This window comes from Ursus maritimus, unplaced genomic scaffold, assembly GCF_017311325.1.
Source record: "Ursus maritimus isolate PB19 unplaced genomic scaffold, ASM1731132v1 scaffold_30, whole genome shotgun sequence".
NCBI classification, from domain to species: domain Eukaryota; kingdom Metazoa; phylum Chordata; class Mammalia; order Carnivora; family Ursidae; genus Ursus; species Ursus maritimus.
The window spans coordinates 9,364,428-9,375,124 of NW_024425564.1; the positions used below are offsets into that span (position 1 = coordinate 9,364,428).

Sequence of the window (10,697 nt, forward strand, 5' to 3'; positions counted from 1 at the left end):
TATATGTTAATTAATGAATGTAAATTAAAAAACAAAAAACACTAAAGTATACTTGACACACACTGTTCCCTTAGTTTCAGGGGTAAACATAGTGATTTGACAACTCTATGTGATACGCCGTGCTCACCACGACTGTACCTACCATCCGTCACCACACAACACTATCACAATACCATCGGCTATACTCCCTGTGCTGTGCCTTTTATTCCTGCGACTTACTCATTTTATAACTGGAAGCCTGTACCTCCTGCCCCCCTTAGCCATTTTGTCTACTTCCCATCCCACTCCCCTGTGGCAAACATCAGTTTGTTCTCTGTATTTCTGGACCTGTTTCTGGTTTTTGTGTGTTTCTTCGTTCATTTATTTTGTCTCTGAGGTTCCACTTGTAAGAGAGATATATGGTATTTGTCTTTCTCTGTCTGATATATTTCACCTAGCATAATACCCTCTAGAAGACCATTGATGTTGTCACAAATGTCAAGATTTCAATCTTTTTATGGCTCAGTAATATTCCATTGTAGACAGACCTCATCTTCTTTATCCATTCTTCTATTGATGGACACAGGTCGCTTCCAGATTCTGGATAATGTCAGTATTGCTGCCATAAACATAGGGGTGCACATATCTTCCCCAAATCATTCTTAAGTCGCAGTGCAATTTGCATCAATATCTCAAAGTGTGTGTGTGTGTGTGTGTGTGTGTGTGTGTGTGTGTGTGTGTGTGTAAACTAGGAGGCTTATCCGAAGTTTCCCTGAAACTATAAAGGACCTACTATAAGCGGATAATAGAGACACCAGCAGATAATATCAATCCCTGTTATAAATCTATAGTAATAAGGCAAGATACTTTTGTTACAAGAATAGGTAAACTGATCAGTGGAACAAGATACTGAGTCCAGCATCTGCTGAGCAGAGAGCCCGATGTGAGTCTCCATCGCCGGACCCTGAGATCATGACCTGAACCGAAGGCAGATGCTTAACTGACTGAGCCATGCAAGTGTCCCTGGACCCCTTTTGTTTTAAAAACCATAGATAAGGGCTCAAAACTACCCCATATTATAACACTGTTCCCTTGCTTAAAGATTTAGATAGACAAGAAAACCAAACCATGGCTACACAAAATTTGGGACAAGCCATTGGGGATGTTACTCAACAGTTCCCCAGTGTTCTCATCAGGGAAACTAATTTTCCATATTAAAAAAAAAAAGAAAACTTACAAATGCTTCAGATTGGACATTTAGAGTAATTTTGCAAATTTCAGAAAAATTTAATTCCTCACCTAAATGTTCATCCGCCCATATTTATAAAGCAAACTCAAGGCTGCAAATCTGGGAACTGATTGCTCCTTCCATTAATACATGGAATTTAGGAGGAGTCACTGGACCTAGGTAGAAATAAAAATGTGTGCCCATCAAGGGAAAGATGGTAAGAAGAATGAAGAAAAGGTTCATCCATCACCAACAAGTGATGCCTAATCAGGATATATCCTAGATAAACACGTAGATAGAGAATACAGCTCTGAGTTCTGTGCTGACCACAAGCTACCCCTGGGGTGACAGGAGTCCTACTGTGTGCATGGGGCAGGGGGCAAGGTGGAGAGAGGAGGAACGAATTTGAACATAAACTTCCTCATTTTAACTTTCAAGGAAAATTTAACAGATACATTGTTAGCAAATGCCTCCGTTTTTTAAATACTAGTTTGTCTTAAACTCTTCCAAAGAGCAATCAAAGAAAAGGAGGTGTCCTTGGAGACATTCACCTTGTTAATTACTTACAGGACTGGTGAATGTCAGGGAAGCACAAAGCTCTCCCCTGGGTTTTTCAGTTGCACCACCCAGATCATGATGACCCAGACCTGCCCTAGGGATGAGCTAGAGATTCTGACTCATGCAGTTCCGCGCCAAGAAATGCACATGTGGTCCATGTGCATAAGCCACTCTGTCCTGGTTTTTCCTCAAGACTGAGAAAGATTTGTCTTTTTCTCACACCGAACATACATAGCAAGGATTTCTTGACTGTCTTTCTAGAACTTCTTCTTGAATGTCCACAAATACTCTCTGACATCGGTCTTATTTTCATTGTCATTTTACGGAAGAGAAAGCGTAGCAATACAGAGAGGCCAAGAGAATCACCAAATGTCTCCCATCGGTTGTGACTTAGCTAGCGTGGGGGCCAAGGGCAGGTCGCCCCAAGGTGTGCAACTTTGGCGTACTGATTATTTTAGATAAAACATACTTAAGAGACAGCCTGTGTAACCAGGACTCTCAGACCTTTCCCCATCCCCCTGAAAGCGGGAAATCAGTCTTCCAGAAAGGTATCTTTCCTGTACCAGGAGGTAAAGACACATCCTTATCCACCAGAGAGAGGAAATGTTGAGCTGAGAAGCTGTACAAACACCCCGTATCACTTTCGACTCATTACTACCCCAGCCTAAATTCGGTTTAGAATTTCTTATTCATCGAAGATCCCAAAGTTGTTTTCTTTGTCCTGTCAAATCCTTACAGATTTATTGTCTCTTTGTCTGAAGAGTATAAAAACCACTTGCCTTGGTCATTTCTTTGGGTCCCAATTTCATTATTGGGTCTGTAGGTGCATGTAATACAACTTTGGTGTTTTTTTCTCCTGTTAATCTGTCTCCTGTCGATTTCATTCTTACACCATCTGGAAGAATTGGAAGGGTGCAAGGAAGTACTTTCCCTCCCCTACACTGGGAATCCATGGAATCCACGTGAAACCCCGTAGCTGCCACCAATGGCATGACTCCCAGTAGAAGGAGAGGTGGAGGGACACACATGTAGATGCAGAGAGAAAGGTATGGGCAGAGGCTCGGGGACACGGGAGTCATGCTGAGGGGAAACACACTGAAAGACAGACTGACCAGAAGGACACATACCAAACAGGGGAAGGGAGCCACGGTCGGTAGTGAGGAGCTTATGCTCTTGTGTCAGACTCTCTGGGTTCATCCTCGATTCAGCCATTTATTACCTATGGGTGTTGGAGAAAGATAATTAGAAACAAAATCTCCTGCCAACCCACGAGATTCTCTACAAAAGTAAAAGAGAAGGAAAACACTTTCATTATTGAAAAAGCATTAACCATAATGTGATGTGCATCACAGCCAATCCGCTAGAGAGATTGCAAGAACAGGGGGGAAGCTCGTTGTTTATATAGCCAAGCAGATACAATGCCTTACATACATGTTCTCAAGATAATAATAGCTCGCCCTCAAGTCAGAAGTCTTGACAGGGCCATTTGTCACACAGAGTGCATCCTAAATTCATCTGGTTCGGGTGACACTGTGTAAACGAATTGGCTTTATCCAACGAGATAAGAAGTTCCTCGAGCTTGATGACAGGATACACCTTTGCCATTTGGAATCAGGTCCTCCTGGAAGTTGGGCTCCTAATCTCCCATAGAACGTGGGAGACAGGGACCCTATCTTCTTTCAGGATGACATTGCAAAGGTGGCTCCCAGGTCCTTGAAAAAAATACTCTTGGGTTGCAAAACTGGGAAGAGCTTTATTTAGCTTTGTGGGAAAATTACATACATCTCAAAGGGGCCGAGAAAAAATTTACAAGTTGTTTTTTTGGGGGGGGGGTTAGTTGTGTGTTTTTGTTGTTTTTTTTTTTAAAGAGAACACTCTAAGAAAAGGGAGAGTGGGAAATCTCTCTTTTGCTCCAGGGAAGATGACGGTTTCTTTCTTTTGCCCTTAGAAGTTTCATTGGGCAACTCAGGCAATCTGTCTGTGCCTACATGTCCTCATTCAAAGTGGGGGCGAAAACAGTACTCACTGTTTTCCCTCAAAGGGATTTTTTCATGTGTTACACAAGTATTTTTAGCAGGTTCCGGGTGCAGCTGTAGATAATGTTAAAAAAGAAAATATTCAATGACCCTTGTTCAAGGTGGTCAGGCAGACTTGATTCAGGAGCACAGTGGACAGCATAGGGAGACATTGCAATGGGATTTTACACGGATGGAGGGACAAACGGCTCAATTCAGAACACAGCATGGCCAAGTGGGAACTTAGAGCCAAGTGGCACAAGGGGGCTCAGCGGAGGATTAAAAATTACTAAGAGAAAATGTCAGGGCTTAGGACTTCTGACTTTGCTGACCCATCAGGATTCTTCCGCAGACAGGCCAGGGTGCGTGGATATCACCTGGGAGGCAAAGGGGGACCAGCAACCTGAGTGGATGGGGGGTGGGGGAGCTGACTTGGCAGGGTTCTTGCTAAAACTAGATTTTGCAAGAGAGCACACATAGGAGTCTAGGAGAAGGTTGAGGGGCCTGATTAAGTTTTGGTCAAGTAAAGAATTTTTGACAATATGTGGACAGAGGCCCACAGAAAATGAGGGGAAATCATGACTTTTCAGACTAGCTCATTGCTGCTCTCATGTCGTGAAAAATAATGTTAATCTCACATCTAATCTCAACCCTTTGCTCATTTTTATTCCTACTCCTTTGCATCAAGGATGGGAAAGTTCATTCTTGGGGTAGAATGTTCTCTAGATGATAGAAGTTGGGGTTGATGAAGCTCTGTACGGCAGAGTGATCTGTAACAACAAAAACAGGAGTCCTTCCGGTTTCCCAGTTCCATTTGCCTTTTAATAGACAAGGAATGAAACAATCCCTGGCAGGGCCCTGGGTGGCTCAGCCTATTAGACATCTGCCTTCGGCTTGGATCACGATCCCTGTCTGGTCTCCCTGCTCAGCGGGGAGCCTGCTTCTCCCTCTGCCTCGCTCTCCGCCCCTCCCCCCACTTGTGCTCTCTCTGTCTCACAAATAAAGAGAAAACCTCTTTTTTAAGAACAAAAACAAGCAGAGAAAATGAACCACTTGCAGAAGAGATCTCTCACCCCCTGAAGGCAGCAGAATATGCTACCCCAAAATATGCCATTTTGGTACATTGATTATGTTGAGCTATGGGCACCTGGAAAATAGGAAAGCAAGGAGAGGTGTCCTCAAAACTCCCCTAATCTGCTTCAAGACAGATTCTCCAAAAGACCTCAATTGTCACAAATCACCTCCATAGGAGTTCATTAACCAGGGAAGATTGGCTCTTATCACAGGAGAGGAGAGGAGAAGTGGGCACCACACCCAGGCAAACTTTGTCACAAACTATCTTACCTCCCAGTTATGCTTGGGATGCCCATTCATCTTTCACAAACATCATTTACTTTCTCCTCAAAGAACCACAACCCTAATACCTATCTCTATGAAAATGGTGTTTACCCAAATTCCACCCACCTCAGAGAGTTTACTCGTTTTTCTCTGGGTATCTGCATGTGTACGTGAGGTACACGTGATAATAAATGCCTGCTTGTTCTTCTCGTGTCCGTCTGTGTTTTATTCCAGAGATCCCAGCTTGGAACTCAGAGGGGAGGAGGAAAATCATTTCCCCACTAAAACCCCACGTGCACAGGAGGCGCATGCTGATTCTTGGCTCTCCAGATCCATGGTTGTGACTGCTCAGAAAACAGAATCTCCAGCCATCTCTTGTTATATCCTCGTGCATAAAGAAAACCTCCAGAAAGAAAGGAAAGAGACTTCGATGTGTCTGGGAGCTGTGGCCAGGAAATGGGAAAGGTTGGATCCGGAAACCTCACTAGTTGTTCATTTTCCCACCGCACACCCTTCCTATTAATATAATTAAACCTAATTAAGACGGAGAACATCTCTGAGCCAAACACTTGTTGTAATTGTGGAGGGACAGGGAAAGCTATACTTCAGGGACTGAGATTGTGCTGGGGCTTTTCTCCTCCCTGACACGCTGACAACTTTGAAAAGTGAAGTCTTGTTTCCAGGCGACATTAGCCAAGAGCTCCTCCAATCGAGAGGGTACAAATATGGCTTGGGGGGGCGGGTGGTTCACCTACCACAAGGGGCGACAAGGAGCTTGGCCACACAGCAAGTGCCAGGTGAGCACACCTGACCCATTCTTGTCTCACTCCCTGTGCCTGAGAACCTTCCCCTACAAAGCAAGGACCTTGCTTCTCTCTCTAAGGAAGGCAGGCCGTGAGAGAGTCTGTGAGCCCGAGCCCTGGACTCCAGATCTTGCAAAGGTATGTGGCCGGGGCCAGAGAGATGATGGGGACCAGTTCCGGCAAATGTGCGTCCACACACGTGTGAGCACTGTGTCCTGACTTCAGGATGTGGTCCCCTGGGAGAGCTCTGGGGTGGGCTCTCACAGAAGGGGCCTGCTTTCTGTATCCGGAAATCAAGAAGGGTCAGAGTGCTTCCTGTTCCCAGGAGCAGCTCTGTTTCCTTCAGCTCCGTGGCCCCTGCATTATGCCTGTGTCAGCATCCTAGCAGTGATAACATTGGTAGCCCTCCTTTGGTGCAGTCCTGTGTTTTGCATATGAGCCAGCTTTGTCCTCCCCAGTCTTACAAAGCCCCCAAGTGCATGTGTGTAATTGGAAGGTTTTCCTCCTGCAGCAGCCCTTAAGCCTCCAGATCCTAATATTAACAATCACACCATGAGTGTAAGTCAACTTCCCCCCCACATGCCAGCTGGATGGGGGCGTCTATTAGTAGCCATTAGGAGTAAAGCTACAGGGGCTGCTGGCAAATTCCTGCTTCTGAGTTGCCAGGTTGTGAATGCCCCGAGGTCGTCCACTGTAACTTTACCATAGTCTTCCCTCACAGGAAGCACCCATCTCATTTTTAGTGGAGGAAACAAGCTGAGAGGCGCACCCTGGCTTGGCTCAGCCTGTGGGTGTTAGATCCAGAATGGGCTTCACCCAAGGACCTGAGTGTGAAGCGTGGCTTTTACAACAGTTTACGTGACTATTTCTAAAAGAATAATCTGGGAGAGTATCGTCCCTCCCTCCTCTGACATTGTTCCTATTATTCAGTCAGAAGGAAAGACGTGTGATTTATGAGGTGATACAGAACGTGGTCCCAATTAGGATTCAGAGCTTTGAAATTTGGGGAAGATGGAAAGAAGGCTAGAAAAATGGAAACATTTTATACAGGAAAGTACTGATTATACGTCATTACATTGTTACAACTTGGTAGGATATGGAGCAGGGTGAAGGCTTGTGGAAAAGTCTTCCCAAGTATATAGAATCTATGCAAATCCTGGAAGTTAAATCAAACATCCTGGTTTATTTTGTTTGGGGGAAATTGTCAGCAGTTTTATATAAATTTCTAGGTGAAAAATGAGATTGGTTAGGTTATGATGAAAGAGTAAGCTTTTATCCAGGCCTGAAGGATTGACAGTAGGTTTGGACGGGTAGCAATCGAGTCAGTTCTGCAGTTTACCAGGTTGGGAAAACCGACGTGGGTAAAGCTGACTGCTAAGTTATCGGAAAACATTGTTTCTCCAGGGTAATTCAGCAATGCTAAAAAGCCATCACAACTGTTTGTTTGAGTGATTTCTCTTTTCTTACCGAAGATGCCCCTCCCCACCTGGCTTCACTCCACCATTATTAGGGATCCCCAATTCTACACTGCCCTCATTTCCTGACAACACCCATTCCTTGTTAATTGTCTTTTCCTAACTCCCTACTCCCCCCTTCTCCCCCCAAGGAAACAGTAACACATCCTGAACCTACCCAGACTTCCCATAGAGTCTCCTCAGTTTCCTCAGTGGGACTCTGACCTCCTATAATGACCCTTGCGGGCAGCACTCCAAGCTCCCCCCGACCCTTGCCCAGGCTGCATCAAGTCAGGTCTGGGTTCATGCAGCCCACACACTGTTTCTGGAGGTCTTCTGCCGATTAGGCTTTAAAAGTTGGGGTCCTATCTCAAAAGGCTATGCAGTTTGATTTGATGTTGAGAACTAGGAAAACCCATTGAAAACTTGTAAGGGATGAACTCACAGAATCATTTTGGGCTTTAAAAGGCAAGTCTGGAAATAGGAAGGTGTATGCATCAAAGATAAAAAAATTGGAATAATCAGGAGACAAGCCAGGAAACTGTTATACTGATCAAAAGGAGGTATGTGGTGGATGCTGAACACAAGAAGGGGCACGATGACAGACGAGACAGGCTGAGTGTGTGAGCTGTGAAAGACGTGGGAGCGGGAGGAGTTATTCAGTCCCTGTTGTGGGGCGTGGGGAGGTGGAGAGGTTGAGAAGAAGACCCAGATTTTCTGGAGTTGGCTGATGGTAGTATCACATGAGGAAGTGGAAAAACACAGGGTGACATCAGGTTGGGGGAATTTTAGTTCACTTCAGCACATGCTGAGATTGAAAATATCTGGGATATAGAAACTATCAAACACATAGGTTGTCTTTGCTAGCAGGGAGCCAGAAACCAAACTCTAGATTGCAAATTTAGGTTTTGTATTCTTATTCCCAATGTAGCATTTGTAGCTACACAGAATAATCTACCAAGAGTGCTCCCAGGGAAAGGAATAGAGTTCTTTGTACAAAAATCGGCTCTATTACATATATCCTGACTGTCCTTTATATGCCCTTTGATATGAACTATTCTTTGCACATGCGTATCATCATTACTCTTGTTTTCTTCAAAGGTGCTTGCTGGAGTCAAGTTTTTCTGTCCATGAGGTAAGAAATGGTTTCGAGCAATATCAAGGGACCAATGTTTCTCTTTCTCAGTCTACCTGGCATTGTGGGGAACATCTTTGTTTTTGTGAATTACATGTGCGTTTTCTTTTGGGACACTAAAAAGAAATCTCTACATCTAATTCTCATCCACTTGGCTTTCACAAATATGATACTACTTTTTTCCAAAGTAACGTTAAAAACAATAGAACGTTTTGGTTTGAAAAACTTCCCAGATGATGCAGACTGTAAAACGTTTGTGTACCTGGAGAGGGTGGCCCGAGGCCTGTCGATCTGCACCAGCAGCTTGCTCACTGTGGTCCAGGCCACCACCATCAGCCCCAGAGCCTCCGTGCGGGCCAGCTTCAAGCCAGCATCCACATGCTGTACCCTTTCCTTTTTCCTCTTCCTTTGGATACTCAATTCCTTGCTCAGCATGAACTTACTCTATTACATGAAAAATGTCAGCAGCCTAAACAGCTCACAGTTTGGTCAAAGTGACAGGTACTGTTACTTCCTACCAGTAGGCCAGACAGTAAGATGGATGTTTCTCATTCTCATGGCCCTGCGAGATTTCCTCTTCCTGGGACTGATGGGCTGGACCAGTGTCTACATGGTACTCATTCTCCATAAGCACCACAAGCATGCCCGCTACCTACAGAAACCCAAGGTTCTCTACCACATCCCCCCCGAGATACGAGCGGCTCACAGTGTTCTCCTTCTGATGCTTTGTTTTCTGTTCTTTTATTGGGCAGATTGTATTATTTCATTATGCGTAAATTCCTCCTTAGACAGTACTTCTTTTGTATTAATGATCCGAGAATTTCTAGCTGTTGGTTATGCCATTCTCAGCCCATTCATGCTGATGCACAGAGATAGACATGTGGCTGAATGTTTTGCACATTTACGAAAACTAGGAAAATATCTGTTTTGTCACTGATCCTTTTATTAAGAGTGTTTGAAATAACTATTAGTTTTGCTATGCTGTGTTTAAAAATAAAAAAAAGGTACAGGTAACGTGAACGTGGAACAAATACGTTAAAGATGTAATGAAACTTGTTCTCATACAAAAAGCTGGGGACCTTGGGCCCTGACCTGACACAGGAGACCATGAACAGGGACTCAGTTATCTTGTTTTCCATCCTGTCACCCTCAAGAAGTAGCTTCAATTCTCATGTTGGTACGATGGCTCCTTCACTATCAAGACTCCAGGAGTAACAAGCAAGAAAACAATTTGGACAACTTTATCAAAATTACGAGAGCATTTACCGTACCCAGTAATTCCACTTCTAAGACCTGATCCTATAATTGCCATTGTTCATGTGAGAATTACAGTAGAAAATATTATACATTGCAGAGTTGTTTTTTCAGAAATAACTTAATATCCAGCCAAAGAGTTTTGTTTCCTAGTTATTTGAAAACATCCATCCATACACAAATATCGATCCTTACAAAGGGATTTTATGAAATTTATGAAAGAATGAGCAAGTTCAAATGTTCGCAGAGGGTGTGACATTCCTGGCAAATTTTTATCAGTGAAAGAAAAGCAATTGCAGAACACTGGTGTCAAACGGAGTAGAATATATTTAATTTGACATTATGGACATGAAGACTCTCTGGAAGAATTAAAAAACTGTAAGAATGGTTTCCTATTTTGAAAAACACCAGGTAAATGGAGGCTGTGTAGGCAGAAGTTCATTTTACATCTCTCTATATTTTCTGATTTGCTAAACATGTAAATGTATCTTTTTTTTTTTTTAGATTTTTATTTATTTGAGAGAAAGAGAGATAGTGAGAGAGAGAGAGAGAGAGCACAAGTAGGGGGAGAGGGAGAGGCAGGCTCCCTGCAGAGCAGGGAGCCCAATGTGGGGCTAGATCCCAGGACCCTGACTTGAGCCATAGGCAGACGCCTAACCGACTGAGCCACCCAGGCGCCCCAGTGAATGTATCTTTTTAAATCAATAAATAAGCTAAGTTTGAAACCAATATGGGGGTTTGTCTAGACATCATTTCTGAGTGCTATGGTCCCCCACAATGCAATCAGTCTCTGTATTATCAAAGAGCACAAAATAATCTGGCTTTACATTAACGTCAATGAAGAATTTAGTTCTTAATTTCTTAAATCAGAAATACTCATAGGTATGTGCGTACTGTGTATGCTTCTGGCAATAGTATGTCTGATGAAGCCAT

At 43.7% G+C, this 10,697-nt stretch overlaps 1 protein-coding gene across 1 annotated transcript; it reads left to right on the top strand.

Annotated features, from left to right (window-relative positions):
• The first annotated feature begins 8,517 nt into the window (after window positions 1-8,517).
• On the top strand, window positions 8,518-9,447 carry LOC103665200 (putative vomeronasal receptor-like protein 4). Its single transcript, XM_008693095.1, has one exon. It carries the CDS (start codon window positions 8,518-8,520, stop codon window positions 9,445-9,447), a length of 930 nt encoding a protein of 309 aa, XP_008691317.1.
• The last annotated feature ends 1,250 nt before the right edge of the window (window positions 9,448-10,697 follow it).

Coding starts and splice junctions, on each gene's coding strand:
- LOC103665200 (XM_008693095.1), top strand. CDS start 8,518: ATGGTTTCGAGCAATATCAAGGGACCAATGTTTCTCTTTCTCAGTCTA.